General features: G+C 33.6%; 1 protein-coding gene across 1 annotated transcript; it reads left to right on the top strand.

Annotated features, from left to right (window-relative positions):
- The first annotated feature begins 16,047 nt into the window (after nucleotides 1-16,047).
- Nucleotides 16,048-18,866, top strand: LOC126706631 (endochitinase 1-like). Its single transcript, XM_050406165.1, has 3 exons — nucleotides 16,048-17,441; nucleotides 17,852-18,002; nucleotides 18,220-18,866. The coding sequence occupies exons 1-3, from the start codon at nucleotides 16,181-16,183 to the stop codon at nucleotides 18,611-18,613; spliced, it is 1,806 nt and encodes a 601-aa protein (XP_050262122.1). The 5' UTR covers nucleotides 16,048-16,180; the 3' UTR covers nucleotides 18,614-18,866.
- The last annotated feature ends 5,279 nt before the right edge of the window (nucleotides 18,867-24,145 follow it).

Below are 24,145 nucleotides of genomic sequence, written 5' to 3'. Positions count from 1 at the left end.
GAACTAAGAAATCAAGAAAGAAAGTCCAACTTTAGATAGAAAGAATTAAAACAAAGGACATTTAAAAAGACAATTAAGTCTTAGGATCCTTTATCACCCACATAGCATGAGTCCTTGGTCGTGAAGATGAAAAGGCACGTGTCCTAATATGTCTACTAAAGGACATAGAGGAATTAGAATTCCCTTAAAATTGAGTCAAAAAGCTCAAAGCTTTTAATAACTCACCAAGAATAGGTTCAGAGCCTTTAGACGAAGGATGAGACCTATTTGACACTCGCTTATGAGGAAACAACTTGAAACAATTAGGACGAGTGTGACCTGAAGCACCACAATGGTGACAAACATGAGTAATTTTAGAACTATTTGGTTTCCTAGAAGGAGGTCTAACCTTAGAGGTTGACAAAGACCTTAATTTAGGACAATTTGGCCTAATATGACCAACAATATGACAATGATGACAAGTGGGGACAAATTAAGAATTTTTATTCTTCCTAGGAGGAGTTTTAGACATAAGTTTAGAAACGTCAGCGTTAACATCAGAATTTTTACCTTTGTCTATCCTAGCAATATTAGCCTTCAACTCTTCATTATTCCTTTTAAATTGAGGAATATAAAAATCTTTTCTTTTGAGTTAGGCTTAACAAGAAGTTTGGCACTAGTTAATTTTTCAATTTCAGTTTTAAATTCAACTAGTTGCTCTTCCAAACTCTTAATTTTGTTCACCTGAGATGAAATTTGATTTTTAAATTTCTCATTCAAATTATTGGCTTCATCCAATTTTTCAATCAAATCATCTTTTTCAAGTTTGACCTTTTTAAATTTAGCTTTAATTTTGTAGAACATTTAAGAGATTTCATACAAAAATTATAAAGCTTGTAATAGGCATCTTGAATATTATCATCATCATTCAACATAAGATCATGCAAATCAAAACAATCAAGAGTTTCCATGACAACAGGGGTCAATGGATCACACAACAAATATTAAAACCTAATCAGAGTGTGCCTGCTCTGATACCACTTGATAGGCCAAAAACGTATTGACTCCTTGTGATAAATTAACCAATTAATTTAGCCTAGCGAATTAATTAAGTTAATTAACATGCAAACGCGTGGTAGCACAAACAAATCACCAATAAACTAAGTATGCAGTGGAAAATAAATTCGACAAGGTGATTTGTTTATGAATGGGAAAAACCAACACGGCAAAAACCCCCACCGGGTGATTTTAAGGTCACCACTCCCGAGAATCCACTATTATTAAAACAAGCGGTTACAAGTAAAGGAATCTCAGTATCTTATACCAACCTACAGTTGAACCCTTACCCCAATACCCAATTGGACTTGTTCTGTAGTGACAATTTCTCCTTTCGATGCACGGCTCCCAAATACATAACTAACCAATTGTGCGAATCCCAATATGTGGCTTACTCCTTTGCACGAATCCAAGTATGTGACTAACTCCACAGCAACCCTTTGATTGTTGTAGTTAATTTGCAATAGCTTCACATAGAAACACCAATATGATCTTCAATGTTGGTGCAAGAGAATTTGCTTGGTTTCTGAACCCAAAGGCATACAAGAAATGCAGCAAGAACTCTTTCTTCTGTAAGAGGAGGCTAGGGTTTCAAAAAGAAAACCTTATGAAGCTCTCTAGGGTTGGGGTTTTTCTTTTTCCACCTCCTTTAAATAGGAACTTAATGAGCTTTCCTATTCCAAATAGGTTTACACAAACCTTGGGCTTTCCTACTCCAATAAAGATTAAACAAACCCACAAACCTTGGGTTTTCCTAGTCCTATAAAGATTATACAAAACCCATAAACAAATAGCCTTTTAGAATAAAAACATTGCTGGCTATAATCTGAATCCCGTAAGCTCGACAGATCGAGACAACTATCGAGCTTTAATGAATCTCGACAGATCGAGCTTCTGTCGAGGAGGTATCAAGACCTGCAGATTGCACTTTTCTTGTGTAGTTCTTGAGTAATATTCATGTCTTCAATTTAACCACTTGTAATGATTATCTTGAACCTACTTAGATTTACCCAAATACAAGTAAAGTGCATTTTGTCAAAAGATATGCCAATTACATAAAAATATGTCCCCAACATTAACTTCAATTCTTTCATAGTAGATTCAATTTTACCTTGAGGATAGCTAGGTTAAATCCTCCTCAGGTTTTTACCGATTTGGTTTTCTTGGGTTATCATATTGTTGTGTTCTTTATTTTCTGCACTTTACAATAATATGATATTTGTGTTAACCTAGACTTGATAAATTGACTAAGTAATCACTTGGCTTATTAACTAGGTTAATCTGGTTGTGTTTTAAGGGGTCTAAAAAAAAACAAGTGGTATCAGAGTAGGTTGCTCTCTTGTTATAGATCTTTTGATCCTTGACCCCTATTGTCATGAAACATGGACACTCTCTTGTTATTTCACCTCACTTTGATGGGAATACCTATGCTTATTGGAAAGTAAGGATGAAAGTATTCCTGAAATCTATTGATGAGAAGCCCACTACTCCTGTGAGTGAGTGGCAAACTTCTCAGAAAGAAGCAGCTGTTTTTAATAGTAAAGCTATGAATGCTATTTTTAATGTTGTTTCTATGGAGGAATTGAAGAGAATCTCTAATGTTGAGATTGCTTATACTGCTTGGAATATCCTCCAGACTGTGCATGAAGGCACAAAGGCAATTAAAATCAATAAGTTGCAACAATTAACTACTAGATTTGAAAGCATTAGAATGTCTGATGATGAATTTTTTGATGAATTCTATGCTAAACTTAGTAATATTATTAATTCTGCTTATAATCTGGGTGAAATCTATGATCAACCTAAAATTGTTAGGAAAATTCTTAGATCTTTGACTGAGGATTTTAGACCCAAAGTGATTGCCATCATTGAGAGCAAGGATGTGGATTCCATCCCTGTTGATGAACTTGTAAGATATCTTTAGTCCTATGAGTTGTGATAGGCCAAAAACGAATTGACCCCTTATGATAAATTAACCAATTAATTTAGCCAAGTGAATTAATTAAGTTAATTAACATGCAAACGCGTGATAGCACAAACAAATCACCAAATAACTAAATATGCAGCGAAAAATAAATGACACGGTGATTTGTTTACGAATGGGAAAAACCTAACGGCAAAAACCCCATCGGGTGATTTTCAGGTTACCACTCTCGAAATTCCACTATTATTATAACAAATGGTTACAGGTAAAAGAATCTCATTATCTTATACCAATCTATAGTTGAACCCTTATTCCAATACCCAATTGGACTTGTTCTGTAGTGACAATTTCCCTTTTCAATGCATGGCTCCCAAGTACGTGACTAACCAATGCGCGGATCTTAGTACGCGACTTCAATCACCAACTAGCGAAGGTTGTTAGCTGTAAAGTTCGTCAGTTCATCCCAACGATAAAGATTAAGAAGATGCTTGGTCACAAAACCCTACGGTGCACATACACAGCAACTTCTTCACAAGAATGATGAATTAGGGTAAAACTTTGTCTCCCGTTACAAATTGCTTAAACAAACTTTGCTCAACACTTGTGCAACTTGCATACACTTTAACGGCCCTTAAAATAATCATTTTATATGTCTAAGGTTAGAAGAAAAGAAAGCCCAAACACATTCCCAGATTAGAGTCAAAATAGAACTGGAATTCTGTTTTTCATAAAACTCAACAGATAGCTGTCTGTCAAGGTGCTGTTGAGCAGCTGTCGAGCCTCGGGGCTGGAACAACTTCTTAAGCTCAATGGATAACTAGCTGTCGAGTTTTAATGAATAGCACTTCTTCAGCTTGAATCTTGGACAGATTTGCACGTCTTCAACACTTAATCTTGAAATACAGTTTCTTGAAGTATTAAACACATCCTAGATTTACCCAAATACAAGTAAAATGTATTTTGTCAAAGGATAAGCTAATTACATGAAATAGTGACATATGTTCCTAACAAGTGAATCACATATGTCCTAACAAGTTGGACCTACCTAAGACTAGCAAATCCAAATCAATGGCTCTTAAGTTTGTTAATGATGTTGATGTGAGTGGATTTGATGATAAGCTCTCTGCTATAGAGATTGCTTACCTTGCCAAGAACTTTAGAAATTTTCTTAGGAACAATAATAAAAAGGCAAGAGGTAAGAACACTGCTGAACCTAAAAATTTTAGGAGAAATGATCCCACTAAGATTAAAAACACTGAAAAACCTAAAGAGAAAGTAGGTCAAACTTCTAATAATTCTATGGGTCAACAATGCTTTGGATGTCAAGGGTATGGTCATGTGAAATCTAAATGTCCAACATTCTTGAGGTCTAAGGGTAAGGCTATGGCTGTAACCCTTAGTGATGATAAAGGTTCTGATAATGAATCTGGTAGTGATGAGGATGGAAACTTCATTGCTTTCACTACTACTGCCGTAGTTGATGAAAGTGTTACTGTTGAAGAGAACCCTTCTGATGGGAAACTCTCTGAGGATGTAGATTTATAAGAAGCCTATAATAAACTTTGCAAAGTTACTGCAAAGGATGCTATGAGTGTTGATTTAGACTTAAAGAAAATTGCATTTCTTGAACTTGAAAAGAAAATTTTTCTTGTGAAACTGTTTGATGCTAATGAATTGTTGAATAATATGAAGATTGAGAACATGCTTTTGCTTGATAAAGTTAAGAATTTGGAACTTGAATTGTTTGTTGCTAGAGAACAAACTAATAGGTCTGCAAGCGCTAAACTTGATCACATGCTGAGTGTTTAAAAATCTCCCTCTGACAAAACTGGTTTAGGTTTTGTAGAAAGTATCTCTGTGCCTGAACTCCATTCCACAAACTTTGTTCCTTCTTCTGAACCCTCTGTGAGTGAGGTTGTCAAACCCTTTGTGAGTAAGGCTGCTAAATCAGTAGATGTCACACCTCCTAGGAAGATTAGGGTTGATCTTTAAGAGTCTAAACCTAAGGCTCATAACCCTCCTAAGGGCAAGTTGCACAATAAGCTTGCATGGGTTTGTCATTTTTGTGGAAAGTCTGGGCACATTCGTCCAAACTGTTTCGAGTTACAAGCTACCAAGAGAGCAAACAAGCCAAAAGTGCCTATGCCTCAAGCACAAGATCCTATGGTACTTATTGGTGAGTTGGTAAAGACTTTAAACCTTTATTCCAATCTTGGTGTTGCTCAAAATTCTAATTTAAAGAATAACTCCAATGCTCGAGTTGCATCTAAAAAGTTTTGAATGCAAAAAGCTCAATCAAATTGAGTCTTTCTGACATGGTCCTTGTGCTTCATCGCTCTACTCTTTGTGACCATTCTTCTTTGTTTTTTTTTTCTTTACTTTTCTAGGATTTGCATTGCATAACATTCATGCATTTCATTCTAGGTTGTTTTTGTTATTTCTTTTTAAAAATAAAAATAAATAAATAAATAAGGAAAAGGGAAGCTAAATGTGTTTTGCCTTATTTGTCTTGGATTTGATATCAAGGTTGGTCAATTTATTTTTACATAACATGTGTATGTACCTTGTTTAGCTTGGATGAGCTTATTTATTGCACTTTACTAGTCTGAGCTTTGTAGTGCATGTTGTGTGGGAAGATGTTTATAGTTTCTGATCACATTATCTTGATCTTGAAGTCACATGCCTTTGATTGTCGGACTTGAACTAGAAAGGCATAAATAACCATCTCACCACTGTTTACTAGCCAATCATGAACACCTTAATGCATATCATATGATTTAGTACTTGAGAAAGTGTAGCACATGCACAAAAAGATCATAAGGTATAGCCTCGGTTTAAATGCTAAAATTGGTGTGTATATTATTGGGCTTTAATAACTTCACAATCAAATGAAATTGGTGTGTACATTATCCTGACTATTTTAATAAGTTTCTAATCAAATAAAATTGGTGTGTACATTATGAGGCAAATTAAGAAACTTACATGATTGCAAGCCCGTTTTCTACGAGATGTGAGAGTTATATGATGTAACTCTTTAGGTGATAGTCTCTTTCAAATTCTATGTGATGAATTTTGTAGACATTGTGCTTGATTTCTATTTACATATCACCTCACATGTATCTCGAGCTTTTGCTAGTTGCACACACTACACAAGTTACTCTTTGCTAAACTTTGTACATGTTATTGTGTGTGATTTTGGTTTGGCCAACCAAGTTTGAAAATTCCTTAAGTTTTATGCAAAACATGTTTGATGCTGAGAATAAAAGGTGAATTGATTGAAAATCTTAATTTTGGGAAAACTGGGTTCAAAACAAGTGTTTTTGAAAAGCATTTCATCTCATACTCATGCATTTTATTTATAAAATTCAATGCTTTGAGAAGTTTCTTCATAAAATTTCTCTGTTTTTCAAAAAATTGTGTTTTCTAGATTTTCAATCGATCGAACTTGTTTTTCGACTGATCGAAAATGCGATTAAAATTTTGGTTTGAACTTGACCTACTCGATCGCTGTTGGATCAATTGAAAGTGATTTTCAATTGATTGAATCTAATTTTCGATCAATCGAAAATCGTATAGGGAGTTTTTTAAAACCTGTGTTTCTCACGTGTTCATTTACTATTTCAAAAAGTTTCAAACTCTTTTCTCTCTCTCTTCGATCAGTCAAGGCTTCAAATCACTATTTTTGTCATTTTCCCTCAAATTTCTTCAAGGTTTTTTGTCATCTAAGGCCAGTAAGACCTTTATACCCCTACTTTTTCATTTATTTTCATTATTCATCATTTTTTCATGCATTTAAGGGTGATTTTCGAACCGAAGAAAATTTGGGGTTTTTGATGATTTTAATCTTTTCTTTGGAAATTGATCAATGGGTTTTTGTTGTGGGATGTTATACAACTGTTCTATGTGAATTAATTTGATCAATTTGGTGATTTGTGAACAATTGAAATTTCTAGAGCTTGAAACTACCTGAATTGGGGATTTTGTTCAATTGTGCTAAATTTTTGTGAAATTGGCTTGTTAGATTGATTCATTTGATCATTATATTGTGTTATCTCTCTTGTGAAATGTTCAATTGATCAATTTGTTGAGTTTTGTGAAAATGGGTTTTTCAAAGTTTGGGATTTTTGATGTAAACTCTATAATCAAACCAATTTTGTGAATTTGAAGTAAAATTGAACTTATTCTCATTGCATTAGAGCATGCATCATGTATTGATATTGTTCATGTATCATATAAAATTGTTATTTCTATATATATATATATATATATATATATTTTTTTTTTTTTTTGTGCTAACTTGCAGTCTGCCCTTGGTTTTTCTTTTTGATCTTTTTCTCTCTCTCTCTCTTTTGTGTCTATCCTTTGATCCTTAGTATAATAGTTAGGAAGACTAGAGCCCATAGGACCTCCACCTCTACTTCTTCCCCCACCTTTGAGAGTGAGAGGTTCCTAAGTGAGAAAAACTAGGAAGCTTATGAGAAGCTTAACCTTAAGAGAAACATTTAGGTTGAGAGAAAGGTTCTGTTAGATGAGCTTGATCCTGAGATTAGGAGAAACTTTTACCGTAGGGGCTGGTTACCTCTGTTGGATGTTGACCATCCTCCTCCGGCTACCTTGATCAGAGAGTTCTACTCGAACCTCTCTGTCCACTCCTATGATTCCAACACTCTTGTGAGAAGTTGGATACGGGGTGATGAGTACACCATTACTCCTTCAGTAGTGGCTGCTGCTCTTGGGGTGCCAGTGGTCCAACATCTTGTTTATTCTTGCGATGAGTCTCCGCCTCTTGATAACATTATGTCATTTATTACTGGTACTACTATCCAGTGGGGTTCTGACCCTCGGATCACCTCTCACGAGCTGACCGAGACTCATTATCTTCTCTTTCAGATTTCTTGCCATTCCATCTGGTTTATCTCTCATCTGCACACCATTCCTTTGGGAAAATGTGCATTTTTATATGCCCTTATTTCTGATGCTCCTATGAGTTTTCCTCATCTTTTTATTCGTTCCTTGATTGAGGTTCATCGGAGTAGTTGTATTGCTCATGCTCTTTTCTTTCCAGTTTCATTCATCGAATTCTTTTGCATTTAGGATTAGAGTAGTTTCCCGCATCTGAGCCTGTCTATATTATTGCTCCTATAGGTGCCACCTTTCTTAGGCAGAGGGTTGCTCAGATGAGAGCGAGCTCTAAACGCCCTAGGGTAAAGACTTCTGGTGTCGCACCTCCTCCTCCCTCTTCTACAAGTGAACCTACGGTTGGGGAGTCTGTTGATCATGCTGCTGCTGCTGTTCTTCCACCTTCTACCTCAAATGATTCAGACATTCGACGTATGTTGGAGACTGTCATGACCGTTCAGGCGGCTCATGGTCAGATTTTGGTAGACATGCTTGATGAGCTTCATGCCTTGCGAGCGGATTTAGAGCATTTGATACGTTCGCCTTTGCCACCTCCTTTTGATGATGGATTCTGATTGCCCTTTGGCATTCCGTCACAAAAATAGGGAGTACATTTGTAGAGGGTTTTTATTGTTAGGGGGAGATTTTTGTATTTTTGGAGCTTGTGGAGCTATTAGATTGTATCTAGGTGCTTTATTATGTATTTACATTTTTGGCTCATGATGTATTTTTGTTTTTGATTGGGTTGTCCCTGATAGGGGGAGATACATTGATTTGTATATGTTTCTTGTTTCACATTGCTTATTGATTTATATTTATGAGGTTATTCATGATATATGTCTTTATTTTGTGTTATGTGAAATCAAGAAGTTATTTTGTTTTGCGTGTATTTTCCACACATATGTTTATGCGTTTGTTAAGTGTTTCAGGAAATATATAGGTTGATTCAATCGTGCTACTGTTTACACTTGCAACTGATAGATAGCAGTTAGGTTTAATTTGTTATGTTGGGCTTTGTTTTTGTAATGGGCTGTTTTTATGTAACTTTGAGCACTTTGTTTAGTTTGTGTTTTGTCACAGATTGCCAAAGGGAGAGTTTGTTAGGTTCTAAGGAATTAGGAACTAATATATTAGAACTTCAATTTGTAATGTTGGCAAACCATGATCAAAACGTTTTAGTCTCGTTTAGACTTGCTCAAAGTATATGTTTTTTATGTAAAGTTGGAATCGAGTTGCTGTAGGATTTATTGTGTAAATTTGCCTGGCTCGATTATCGAGAATTAGACTCGATCGATCGAAAGTCATGCAAATTGTTTTTTCTGCAGAATTTCCAACTCAACCCAAGCCCGTTTGATGTGTAGAGTTTTATGTTTTGTCACAAGTATAAAAGGGAAAACCCTAGCCACATTTTTAGGTTGCTCTTTATGCTACGTGTGTGAATCTTCTATGAGATCTAGAGGTAGTTGCCTTCACACATACTTAGGGTTTCCAAGATTCAAGATTATGTCAAGAACTTGGTAATCAATTTAGTAGATTCAAGAGCTTAAAGATACACAAGCGGGAGTTCTTGTACTTGCTAGGAATCCAAGAAAGAAGTAGTCCACAGATTCGGAGCTGTCACATGGTCGTGGTAATAACCTACTCGAGGAAGCAATAAGATGTTAGTGGTCTAAGTCGCTATTTTTGGATTGCATATGTCATATATATGCAGTATTATTAAAAATGAAATTTGATTATGGCAAGAACTTGTTTACAACTTAGAAACAAGATTAAAATCACATTTTCAAGTTATAAATACATGGTGTAAAACAAACATCGCCCTTTCATAATAACCCTTTGATTATAACTTAAAGCAAAAAAAGGCCTCTATTTGTAGTCTAAATATGTCATATTGGTCACATGTTAAGAGATAGAGAAACAACAACGTAAAGATATATGTATTAATTTCAAACTCAAGTATAATAATTTAGATGTAGTATATTAGGTTCCACAATTTTTAAATATATAGCTTTGAATTTAAGAATCACTAAAAATATTAACATCATATATTTTTTATTGACCAATATAAACAGATGTTTAAATTTAATTAATGAACCTATTAACTGTATCTATGATACTCAATATGCATTATCAACCTTGCTTCCTAGATTGATAGCTATCTGTTTGGCACTTAAATAATAAAAAAATAAATAAAAAAAAGGCTCTCTATTTGGTACGCTCTGAAGTCGCATATGAATCTAAAGTGGATGATGTCTACAAATTATTAATAGAATTCATGTAAAACAAGTAAGGTCACTAAAAAAAACCGCCCACGATTTCATCGTTTTTTTTTTATAATCACATGTTCTTTTTTAAAGCAAAATTATTTAACTATTAAAGATAAACGTACAAAACCTGATCCCACTCCGTTTGGACTTTGGAATCTTTCTGAATGAAGATAAAGATCTCCTAAAAAGGAGCTTATAAATTTAATAACATATATATTTTTATTTTTGAATCATGCTAGCAACACAAAATAGATGAGTGATTTATTTATTTATTTTGAAATAGATGAATGAATTGGGTCAATGTTTTTAATGAACTTTCATATACCATTTTGATCTAGATGGCTATATCAAAATTAATAAATTTATTCCATTTGTGAAATACATCTTAAAGTCTTAAGATGTATTTCACAAATGGAATAAATTTATTAATTTTCATATAGCAATCTAGATCAAAATTGTATATGAAAGTTCAATAAAAACATTGACCCAATTCAATCATCTCTTTCCAAAAAAAAAAATCCCTCATCTATTTTGTGTTGCTATCGTGATTCAAAAATAAAAATATATATGTTATTAAATTTATAAGCTCCTTTTTAGGAGATCTTTATCTTCATCCAGAAAGATTCCAAATTCCAAACAGAGAGGGATCAAGTTTTGTATGTTTATCTATATTAGTTAAATAATTTAGCTTTAAAATAGAAGAACATGTGATTATCAACCAAAAAAAAAAAAAAACCAACAATGAAATCGTGGGCGGCTTTGTTTATAGTGACATTATCATGTATTACATGAATTCTACTAATAATTTGTAAAAAAATTTCCCTCCAGGGCCCACTTTTCTAATCCTCCCAAATTGGGAGGAAAATGGAGAGTAAAAAGTGTTGTGAAATGCATTTTATACAAATACCCTCTCACCTACCCCCTCACTTTATTCATGACACGATAACTTTTGCCTCTTCTCATCCTTATCACATTACCTTCTCACAGCACAGCAACATCCAGGTTCACTTCTCCCTTTTTTTTTTTTTTGGCTGACTACATTTTTGTGGTGTGAATGTAGTGTAAATTTGCTGACAGCTTTTTTGCTTGTTACAAAATCTTTTGTCCAATTAAATTTATATGTACACCGTTGTAATTTTTACATTATAATAATAAAAATAATAATATAAATTTATATGTACGACGTGGTAAATTTTATATTATTTAATGAGTACAAATAAATCTATTTCTTACCTATTATGTAACAATGGTATAATAGTCAATTTATATAAATTACATTTCCATCCTTCCCTTTTTCTCTCCAGCCAAACAAAAGAGTTTTACACCCTCCCACTTTTCCACCCTTCCAACCAAACACACAGGAGGGAAAACCAAATATTTTTTATCGTCCCACTTTTTCAACCTCCCACAATTTTCCATCACTCCACTTTTCTCCTCCTCCAACCAAACGGACCCTTAAAGTCTTAAGATGTATTTCACAAATGGAATAAATTTATTAATTTTGATATAGCCATCTAGATCAAAATGGTATATGAAAGTTCATTAAAAATATTGACCCAATTCATTCATCTATTTCAAAAAAGAAAAAAAAAATCGCTCATCTATTTTGTGCTGCTAGCGTGATACAAAAATAAAAATATATATGTTAATAAATTTATAATCTCCTTTTTAGGAGATCGTTATCTCCACCAAAAAGATTCTAAAGTCCAAACAGTGAGGGATCAAGTTTTGTATGTTTATCTTTAATAGTTAAATAATTTAGCTTTAAAAAAGAAGAAAATGTGATTGTCAACAAAAAAAAAAAAAAAAAAAAAAAAAAAACAATGAAATCGTGGGCGGCCTTTTTTTTTTTTTTTTTTTTTTTTTACCTTATCTTGTTTTACATGAATTCTAATAATAATTTGTAAAAAGTTTTCCCATGCGGACCTACTTTTTTTATCCTCCCAGATTGGGAGGAAAATGAGGAGGGAAAAGTGTTGTGAAATGGATTTTACCCAAATACCCCCTCACCTACCCCTCACTTTATTCATGACTTGATAACTTTTGCTTTTTCTCATCCTTATCACATTACCTTCTCACAGCACAGCAACATCCAGGTTCTCTTCTTCCCCCCCCCCCCCACCTTTTTTTTTTTTTTTTTTTTTGCAGACGACATTTTTGTGAGCTGAATGTAGTGTAAATTTTCTGACCATGTTTTTGCTTCTTACAAAATCTTTTTTCCAATTAAATTTTTATGTACACTATTGTAATTTGTACATCATAAAAATAAAAATAAAAATAAAAATTTATATGTATGATGTGGTAAATTTTATATTATTTAATGAGTATAAATAAATCTATTTCTTACATATTATGTAACAATGGTATAGGTTACGTTTGGATTGGGCTGAAAAACCAAGTGTCTGCGTCTGGCCTTTTTTATTTTATTTTATTTTATTTTGCACGCGTTTGTGAGACTTATGGCTACTATTCATGCACTATTCATGAATAGTAGCCACAAAGTTTGACTTTTCTCATTCTTTTTTAGCCAATGAGTGCACACCGTGCACTGTTCATGGACTTACAAATTTCACTTTTCAGCAACTTTTTCATTAAAAATTGGTTTCACGATACTATTCACACATTTAAAAATTATTTTGCTACAGTGTTTTTCAGTTTTCAGTTTCAGTTTTCAGCTGTATCCAAACGGACACATAATAGTCAATTTATATAAATTACATTTTCCAACCTTCCATTTTTCTCTCTAACCAAACAAAAGAGTTTTCCACCCTCCCACTTTTCCACCATTCCAACCAAACACACAAGAGGGAAAACCAAATATTTTCTATCCTCCCACTTTTCCAACTTCCCAGAATTTTCCATCCTTCCACTTTTCTCCTCCTCCAACCAAATGGACCCTTAAAGTCTTAAGATGTATTTCACAAATGGAATAAATTTATTAATTTTGATATAGCCATCTAGATCAAAATTGTATATGAAAGTTCCTTAAAAACATTGACCCAATTCATTCATGTATTTCAAAAAAAAAAAAAAAAATCCCTCGTCTATTTTGTGTTGCTAACGTGATTGAATAATAAAAATATATATGTTATTAAATTTATAAGCTCCTTTTTAGGAGATCTTTATCTTCGTCCAGAAAGATTCCAAATTCCAAACAGAGAGGGATCAAGTTTTGTATGTTTATATTTAATAGTTAAATAATTTAGCTTTAAAAAAGAAGAACATGTGATTATCAACCAAAAAAAAAAAAACAACAATGAAATCGTGGGCGGATTTTTTTTTAGTGACATTATCTTGTATTGCATGAATTCTACTAATAATTTGTAAAAACATTTCCCTCCGAGGCCCACTTTTTTTATCCTCCCGAATTGGGAGGGAAATGGGGAGGGAAAAGTGTTATGAAATGCATTTTATACAAATACCCTCTCACCTACCCCCTCACTTTATTCATGACACGATAATTTTTGCCTCTTCTCATCCTTATCACTTTACCTTCTCACAGGACAGCAACATCCAGGTTCTCTTCTCCCTTTTTTTTTTTTTTTTTTTTTGGTTGAATACATTTTTGTGGGGTGAATGGAGTGTAAATTTGCTGACCGCGTTTTTGCTTGTTACAAAATCTTTTGTCCAATTAAATTTATATGTACACTGTTGTAATTTTTACATTATAATAATATAAATAATAATATAAATTTATATGTATGACGTAGTAAATTTTATATTATTTAATGAGTACAATTAAATCTATTTCTTAAATATTATGTAAAAATGGTATAATAGTCAATTTATATAAATTACATTTTCCATCCTTCCCTTTTTCTCTCCAGCCACACAAAAGAGTTTTACACCCTCCCACTTTTCCACCCTTCCAACCAAACACACAAGAGGGAAAACCTAATACTTTTTATCCTCCCACTTTTCTAACCTCCCACAATTTTCCATCCTTCCACTTTTCTCCTCCTCCAACCAAACGGACCCTCAAAGTCTTAAGGTGTATTTCACAAATGGAATAAATTTATTAATTTTGATATAGCCATCTAGATCAAAATTGTATATGAAAGTTCATTAAAAACATTGACCCAATTCATTCAACTATTTCAAAAAAAAAATTCCCTCATCTATTTTTGTTGCTATCGTGATTCAAAAATAAAAATATATATGTTATTAAATTTAGAAGCTCCTTTTTAGGAGATCTTTATCTTCACCCAGAAAGATTCCAAATTCAAAACAGAGAGGGATCAAGTTTTGTATGTTTATCTTTAATAGTTAAATAATTTAGCTTTAAAAAAGAAGAACATGTGATTATCAAAAAAAAAAAGAAAAAAAAAAAAAAGAAAACATGAAATCGTGGGCGGCTTTTTTTTTAGTGACATTATTTTGTATTGCATGAATTCTACTAATAATTTGTAAAAAAATTTCCCCCCAAGGCCCACTTTTTTTATCCTCCCAAATTGGGAGGAAAATGGGGAGGGAAAAGTGTTGTGAAATGCATTTTATACAAATACCCTCTCACCTACTCCTCACTTTATTCATGACACGATAACTTTTGTATCTTCTCATCCTTATCACTTTACCTTCTCACAGCACAGCAATATCCAGGTTCTCTTCTCTGTTTTTTTTTTTTTTTTTTTTTTTTTTTTTTTTTTTTCTAACCACATTTTTGTGGGGTGAATGTAGTGTAAATTTGCTAACTGTGTTTTTGCTTGTTACAAAATCTTTTGTCCAATTAAATTTATATGTACACTATTGTAATTTTTACATTATAATAATAAAAATAATAATATAAATTTATATGTATGATGTGGTAAATTTAATATTATTTAATAAGTACAAATAAATCTATTTCTTACATATTATGTAGCAATGGTATAATAGTTAATTTATATAAATTACATTGTCCATCCTTCCTTTTTTCTCTCCAACCAAACAAAAGAGTTTTCCACCCTCCCACTTTTGCACCCTTCCAACCAAACACACAAGAGGGAATACCAAATATTTTCTATCCTCCCACTTTTCCAACCTCCCACAATTTTCCATCCTTCCACTTTTCTCCTCCTCCAAACAAACGGACCCTTAGTGTCAAAAACCATTGCTTTTTTGTTGAATAAAAAAAATAACCATTATTTATCTCATCAATTTTCAATATATGATGTTACATCCAATCCATAATGCTATTTTGACACCAAATTAAGATGCATGCATGAGAAAAAAAAAAATCAATGTCTTGGATTGCATATATCATATATATGCAGTATTAGTAAAAACAAAATTTTATTATGGCAAATACTTGTTAATAACTTAAAAACATGATTAAAATCACATTTTCAAGTTATGAATACATTGTGTAAAACAAACACCGCCCTTTTATTATAACCCATTGATTATAACTTGAAGCAAACAAAGACCTCTATTTGTAGTCTAGATATGTCATATTGGTCACATGTTTAGAAATAGGAAAACACCATCATAAAAATATATGTATTAATTTCAAACTCAAGTACAATAATTTAGATGTAGTATATTAAGTTTCTCAATTTTTATTTGTAATTTTGAAATTAACTTATCATTATAAATATTAACATTATTTATGTCAAAATGATCAATAAAACCAAATGTTTAAATTTAATTTATGACCCTATTGACTGTATCTAAGATACTAAATCTTAGTTATTCATTATGAATGATGTCTACAGATTATCAATAGTATTCTTTCTTTTTTTGATAAAAAAGGAGAAATTCATTCAACTAAAGAACAGAACCAGAAACGACAGGGAGGACAAAGCCTGGAATGATTGTGGCCATAAATTAATAGCATTCCTGTACAACAAGACAGGGTCACACAAAAAATTAGCCCACGTTTTCTTCCTTTTTAAAGCTAAATTATTACTAGATAAGATGGGAAGCTGAAATCTGCCGTCGGGTTATTGAACAAATATTCCAAAAAAATTAAAAGATAAACAGGCAAAACTTGATCCCTCTCTACTACGCTATATATACCATTCCACTCGATCACCAATTCACCATCCTCAAACATCAACTTGAAACACTAACAACTATGAAAATGAGGTTTTGTGCTTTGGTTATTTTCTCTTTGTTGTTGTCTTCATTTCAAGGAGGCTTAGCTGAGCAATGTGGTACGCAAGCAGGGGGTGCTCTTTGCGCAGATGGGTTGTGCTGCAGCCAGTATGGCTATTGTGGCACCACAGCTGAATATTGCTGCACTGGTTGTCAAAGCCAATGCAATGCTGATGTTTGTGCCAGTGGTGGTGGTGGTGGTGGTAGTGGTGAAGGAGGACATATTAGTAGTAAAATTTTCCAAGGAGGCTTAGCTGAGCAATGTGGTACGCAAGCAGGGGGTGCTCTTTGCGCAGATGGGTTGTGCTGCAGCCAGTATGGCTATTGTGGCACCACAGCTGAATATTGCTGCACTGGTTGTCAAAGCCAATGTAATGCTGATGTTTGTCCCAGTGGTGGTGGTGGTGGTAGTGGTGAAGGAGGACATATTAGTAGTAAAATTTTCCAAGGAGGCTTAGCTGAGCAATGTGGTACGCAAGCAGGGGGTGCTCTTTGCGCAGATGGGTTGTGCTGCAGCCAGTATGGATATTGTGGCACCACAGCTGAATATTGCTGCACTGGTTGTCAAAGCCAATGTAATGCCGATGTTTGTGCCAGTGGTGGTGGTGGTGGTAGTGGTGAAGGAGGACATATTAGTAGTAAAATTTTCCAAGGAGGCTTAGCTGAGCAATGTGGTACGCAAGCAGGGGGTGCTCTTTGCGCAGATGGGTTGTGCTGCAGCCAGTATGGCTATTGTGGCACCACAGCTGAATATTGCTGCACTGGTTGTCAAAGCCAATGTAATGCTGATGTTTGTCCCAGTGGTGGTGGTGGTGGTAGTGGTGAAGGACATATTAGTAGTAAAATTTTCCAAGGAGGCTTAGCTGAGCAATGTGGTACGCAAGCAGGGGGTGCTCTTTGCGCAGATGGGTTGTGCTGCAGCCAGTATGGCTATTGTGGCACCACAGCTGAATATTGCTGCACTGGTTGTCAAAGCCAATGTAATGCTGATGTTTGTGCCGGAGGTGGTGGTGGTGGTAGTGGTGAAGGAGGACATATTGGTAGTATAATTTCAAGCGATGATTTTGATCAGCTACTACCGTATCGTAATGATGCTGCCTGCCCTGCTAAGAATTTCTACACTTATGATGCTTTCATAGAAGCTGCAAATTCCTTTCCTGGCTTTGGCACAACTGGGGACACTGACATTCGTAAAAGAGAGATAGCTGCTTTCTTAGCCCAAACTTCACACGAAACTACCGGTAGTTCATTTTACCATAGTTATTAGTATAATTAAACAAATTGTTATAGATCATAGATGCATGAATACCATACTATTGAATATTGATTGCTAAAGGAAAACATGATTTTGTCACATGCCATAGTCTATAATGATAACATTCTTTCTTTATTTTACATCTATATGAAAGAAAAAAAAGGTACAAAAAATACTATGGTAAAGTGAATTGATTTTCAATTCTAATTTAAAGTTATAGCTTTTAATCGTTAATGTATTCGATGGATAAGGTCACTCATGGATTACAATTTAAAGATAAAGTGTATTTAAAAAAAAAAAAAAAAAAAAAAAAAAAAAAAAACCAATGATGACTTTGCTACATGAGTTATACAATTTGTTTCTTTAATGAATTAATAATTTATGTTGTACATGTAGGGGGATGGGCAAGTGCACCCGGTGGCCCATACTCTTGGGGGTATTGCTATGTTAGGGAAATAAACCGTGGACCATACTGTGAACCGAATCCCAATTATCCTTGTGCTTCTGGTCAAGAATATTATGGCCGTGGTCCTATCCAACTTTCATGGTTAGTACACGACCTTATAATCCAAAGTTTGATTATCTAAATTTTGTACTTTAGAGTCACAATAATTTTTATTACACATTTCACATGATAGTGTCAATGATAAATCTATATGACAATCAATAATAATTTACTCACTCGAAAATATTGTCCATGTAACATTACTCATTGTACTAATACTATTGTCATGTACACTAAATCAATAATTATGACAATTTAGGAACTATAACTATAGGCAGTGTGGAGATTACTTCAAGTTGGATCTATTGGAAAACCCAGACCTTGTGGCCACTGATCCAGTTATTTCATTTAAGACAGCAATTTGGTTCTGGATGACTAAACAGTCACCAAAGCCATCTTGCCATGAAGTAATCACTGGAACTTGGAACCCAACTGGTGTTGACATTGCAGCTGGTCGGCTTCCTGGCTATGGTACCACCACAAACATCATCAATGGTGGCCTTGAGTGTGGTCGAGGTTCAAATGCTCAGATGGAGGATCGCATTGGATTCTATAAGAGGTATTGTGACATTCTTGGAGTTGGCTATGGTGACAACCTTGATTGCTACAGCCAAAGCCCTTTTGGAAATGGGTTGTTGGTGGACACTATGTAATTCAATAGTCCAAAATTCTGAATCTAGATTACTAGATTTAGTCTGTGGAGACCATGTTCTAGTCCTATCTTTTTAAATAACTTGGTCTTACCTTGTAGTCTTGTGGATAAGATGAAGAATAAAGATCCTTTGATTAATCGGAGAGGTTAATTAAGGGTTTGATGTGAAGACAAATATGGATGTTGATATTGCTATTAAAAGTAATGTTTTTCTTTATTATTTAATGAAGTAATGTTAAATGTTTACGTAGCTATCCTCTCCAAAAAAAGAATAAATAAATAAATTTACGCAAAAATTAAATGTAATTAAAGTGAATTATCTCCAACTGTATATATGCCCGCTTATACACTACCTTGCCATTGCCGGTAAAAGAGGAATTCAAATCAAACATCATCCAGTGCAACTCAAAGTCACAACTTGAATAAGCAAACATTCGCAGCACCATTACCCCCAGTTCAAATAGAAATGTACACTGAATAACAATAATCAAACCACCACAATCCCATCCTAAGCAACATAGACACTTCATTTAAGGTGTTCTACTCGTGTTGTAATTGTGTCATACTGATGTCGTAGCGGCCGTTTTGTATTATAAATTTTCATAAATTACTCGTGTCATACCTGTATCCGTGGATGAACTGGGTTAATTGAACCTCACTTTATTTAAGGTGTCCTACTCGTGTCAAAGATGGACTAATTGAGCCTCACTAGTCTACCTTTCTCATGTAAGTGGATGGCCTGGGTTTATAGTTGTTCATATAATTTTACATAGCCAAATGATAAAGACAATGACTAATAAAACGTAACATGGACAAATAAATTACTAGTCTTATAGCTGACAAGCAAAACATATGGACAATGGGCTAGTAGATCTCCTTTGCTTTGGCGTAGATGCCCCTACATCGTTTTTTTATCCATGCTCTGACTTGTGTGTTTACTTTATATGATCAATCAATTGAAGTTGCTTTCTAATTGGAAATCTTAAATTCAATAAACTATGGTTAATCTACTGAACTTTTTTCATGCTAGATTAATATTACTCATGCAGTAGTTTTTTAACGCTATTAGATATGGACACCTTGTAAGGGCAAATGTGCAAATGCCCTTTTCGCTCAAATTATACAGTCTTTTGCTTCCTTTCTCAAACTAATTAGGGAAATGCCCATCTTTTATCCAAGCCATGACTTGGATAAGATAGTATATAAGAATATACTAATATTTTATTACATAACATGACTTGGATAATTTGGTGTTTATTACTATATTTTTTATTTTTACTTTTTTTTTTCTTCTTATATTATTTTCTATAAATTTCTTATTATTCTCTCTCACATTCTCTCTTGATTTTACTTCTCTTGATTTTTTATTTTTTTCTTGCAACTCTACGACTCCATTTGGATTACATTGAAATGAAATTTCAGCACATTTGTGTCTCTATCAGCGGGTCCCATGCACTGTTCACGGGACTCACAAGTTGTCTAATTTGGAAAATTTTTCTTCAAAACTGGGTCCCACGGTACTAGTCACACATTTAAAAATTATTTTATTATAGTATTTGCAATTTTTAGTAATAAGCAGTATCCAAACAAACCCAACTTTATATTAATGAATCATTGTGATATTTAAATCTCTATTTTGAGTTCATAAGTTTTGGTGTTGTATTTTTTTAGTTCCCAATCACAAGCTCTCTCTCTCTCTCTCTCTCTCTCTCTCTCTCTCTCTCTCTCTCTCCAATAAAATCTAGAGAATAAATTATACATATTCAATATAAGTTTGATATGATTTTTGATTATCTTGATAATTTCTTTTAAGAGAATAAATAATTTGAATAATTTATTTAAATAAAAATTATACATACATATATGTATTTATTTATTTATTTTTCTTAAATGTATAATCAACTTCATGCAATTCATTTAAAAGTAACAATGTTAAAATAAATAAATAATTGCCCTAAAAATTACGTTTGTATATTCATAGCCTTCATGTTTAGAAAAACTTTCACTTAAATTTAGTCGTACTGAAGTGAACTAAAATACTACATTAGTGTGGCTCAAAAAAAGTGTATCAATAATAAATGTTATGCTTAAAATTTTTGATATTATGATTTTGAGATTTATATATATACATATATATTTTAATCAATTTGGATTTATATTAGGTGCTTTCAACTCAAATATGTCCTTTCCCATTGCGTAAGTGCACAAAAATAGATCAAAGTAGACCAACATGAACCAAAGTTATCTGAATTGAACCAAATGGAACAAAGTGGACCGAAAAGGACCGAAAAGACCAAATAAGACTAAATGGACCGAATAGGACCAAATCAGACCGAACTGGACAGAAGTAGACGAAATAGGACCAATATGGACTGAATAGGACCGAAGTAGATAAAATGGACCGAATAGAACCAAAGCAGAAAAAATGGACCAAATATGACCAAAGTGCATCAAATGGCCCGAATAGGACTAAAGTAAATCAAAATGGATAGAACCGAATAGGACCAAACAGCTACAAAGTTGAGAGAATGGACCGAATAGGACCAAAGTAGATAGAATGGACTGAATAGGGCCGAGGTGGATAGAATAGGACCAATGTGAACCGAGTAGGGTCAATGTGGACTGAATGGACCGTAGTGGACTGAATAAGACTAATGGACCAAATTGGACCGAATAGAACTTTAGTGGACAGAATGGACTAAATAGAACCGAATGGACTGCATATGACCAAATTGGACCAAAGAAGATAGAATAGACCGAATATAACCAATTTAGAAAGAATAAAACTTTTGAATAATTATCTTTTTTATTGCATTTTTAGAACTCATATTTCTAATTTCTAATGTCTATTTTTTTGTATTTTTTAACTTCAAACTAAAGAGTTTAGCTTAAATATAATAAAATTTCATACTTTTCAACCCAAAAATTAAGAAATATATATATTTTTGAGCTAAACTTGAAAAGAAAAACTATAAAAAAAGAATCAATATAAGGCCTAATTAGCCTAAAATAGACTAAAAGGGGGATTGAAATTAACTGAGTCAACGAAATTGAACCGAGTGGACCAAATTGGACCAAAGTAGACCTAATTGGAATGAATAGAAATTGTTTAATTATTAGGAAGAACAATTATCTTCAAAAACTTTTAGATAAAAAATTATGCATTATATTACAATATAAAATATATATTTATTCACACGTATCTAGTGGGTCTGCAACTAGTTGTCATATAAAAAACACCTACTATTCCTATTAACATCCAATCACATTATTTTTTATTTAATTTTTTCCCCTATTTGGCTCTTTCTATATAAAACTTAATTACCTCACAAACTCTAACAGTCTTATTTCTCTCTCTACCGTCTCCCACTCACACTTCACTCATATTTGTTTATAACTGAGTTGGGATACTAATTCATGTTTTTTTTTTTTTTATCAACTCAGTTGGATATATTTTTTTTATAACTAAGTTGAAATATTAATTCATGCAAATTTTGCTTATCAACTTAGGTGGCAAATAAGATTTTTTTTCCCCTATTTAACTTAATAATAATAGTTAATAAAAAAATAATTAAAAAAAATTGTCCAACCCATGGGTTCAACACGACCCAACCCATTCCATGTGGGTTGAGTTAACCCCCTGTGATGGGTTGGGTTGGCTGGATTTTTTTTTTTTTTTTTTAACCCACAATAGTAGGTTGAGTCAAAAAAATCCCTTCAACCCAACCCAACTTGACCCATACACACCTTTCAATAAATCGTTAAACCCGAAAATCATATGAATTAAACATCAACCAAACAACTACCTAATATTTCATCCCAAAAAAAAAAAAAAAAAAAAATCAGCTAATAATAATTCAATATGAGGATTTGATTAACTAAGCCTTTAAGGTTGAACCATATAAGTTGAATCCTTGCATTCTCTCTCTCTCTCTCTTTACCTCTTGTTCTTCTTCATTTTCTTTTATATATTTTTGATATACATTAAAAAAAAAAAAATTGCTCTCTTTCTACATGCTATTATAGCTTCTTTCTTCTTTTTTTAAATATTTCATAATATGGTACATGTAATCAGCAACCAGCAGCATCTCATCTCCATCATAGCAGTACCCAAAATTCCCTACTCCCCATGCCTCCACCTTCTACAACAATCCACCAACAAAATACGATTAAATTTTTCCACAAACCCACCTTCCCTAACTTTTTTTTTTTTTTCACAGCAATCCAGTGCCACCTTTGCTCATATACAAGCCGGAGCTCCACCCTATGACAGAGGGGGTATGGTTAGCAACCGTCCCACCGATTACCATCTCTTATACAACTTCGTATTTTCATTTTTCTTGAATAGAGTCCAACATAGGAAAGAAGCCAATTCATGAATGTGAAAAATAATCACACCCTTTAATTAGGGGCCTTAAAATGACAGACTACAACAGCTTTTTTTTTTTTTTTTTTTTTTTTTTTTTTTGCTGAATGACTACAACAGCCTTATGTACCCTAAATAAATTTAGATACATATTGGGCCCAAAAAATTGGATATCCCTAATCTTCCTCTATTTATCATTCTCTGGCCTCTCAATTCCTAGCTAACCCTAATCCTTAACTCTTAGTACTTTTTTTTTCCTCAATCAAAAGCTCCTATGGAGAACCCAAATGATGGATTTGAGATGTGGTTCTGTGGGTTTCACGACCACACGCGCCAGTCATATGATGAAGAGTGGTATGCAATTACGGTCCCAGACCCAGAGGCCTCTCCCTCTTCTTTCAATTCAAAGAAACTCGTTCCACTTTCTATACCCAAAGTTCTTTACAATCAAATTAACAGGGCCGACTACCATGCAGTCCTAGGCTCCCATCTATATTCATTTGGCGGCTACCATGCAGTCCTAGGCTCCCATCTATATTCATTACTCTAACTATGGTTATAAAGAGTTTGATGACTATAGTACCGAAGTGTGGGCACTAGACACTATTCATCCTAGTGATCATTGGAAGCCTTGTCCTCCAATGACTCGTCCTAGATTTCACCCTCCAGCTACTGTCCTAGATGGTAAGATATATGTTTTGGCTGGTTTCAATCAATTTTTTCCGCCAAGTGAAGTTGGCTGGATGGAGGTTTTTGACCCGAACTTAGGAACATGGGAAGCCTTACCCAATCCTCCATCTGATAATCATAATCATATTGATCGGCAGTCTATGATAAGTTTTGCACTTCTTGAGACTAGAAAGGAGATTTTTGTGACGACTAAATATCCAAGTTTTCACAACATTATATTCTATATCTATAATGTGATGAATCATTCTTGGAGAAAACTTATACCTTCTATGCGGATTCCAAAAGTGGATTATGATAGAGTGGTAGGTGTTGGTAATACTATCTACTGGGTTAGGTTATATGGCATTATAGATAGAGAGAGTTGTGAATGTGTTGTTTGTATCCAAGCTTACGATTTAGATAGGGATGTGTGGTTCAAGGGCACTGTGGACACTCATTCAATTTATGGGAAGCGTGAGCTTATCTGTGATCGTAATA

This window comes from Quercus robur, chromosome 11 (assembly GCF_932294415.1).
Source record: "Quercus robur chromosome 11, dhQueRobu3.1, whole genome shotgun sequence".
Classification (NCBI taxonomy): Eukaryota; Viridiplantae; Streptophyta; class Magnoliopsida; order Fagales; family Fagaceae; genus Quercus; species Quercus robur.
Note: the sequence above shows the minus strand (reverse complement) of the source record. Positions and strands in the feature narration are given on the sequence as shown.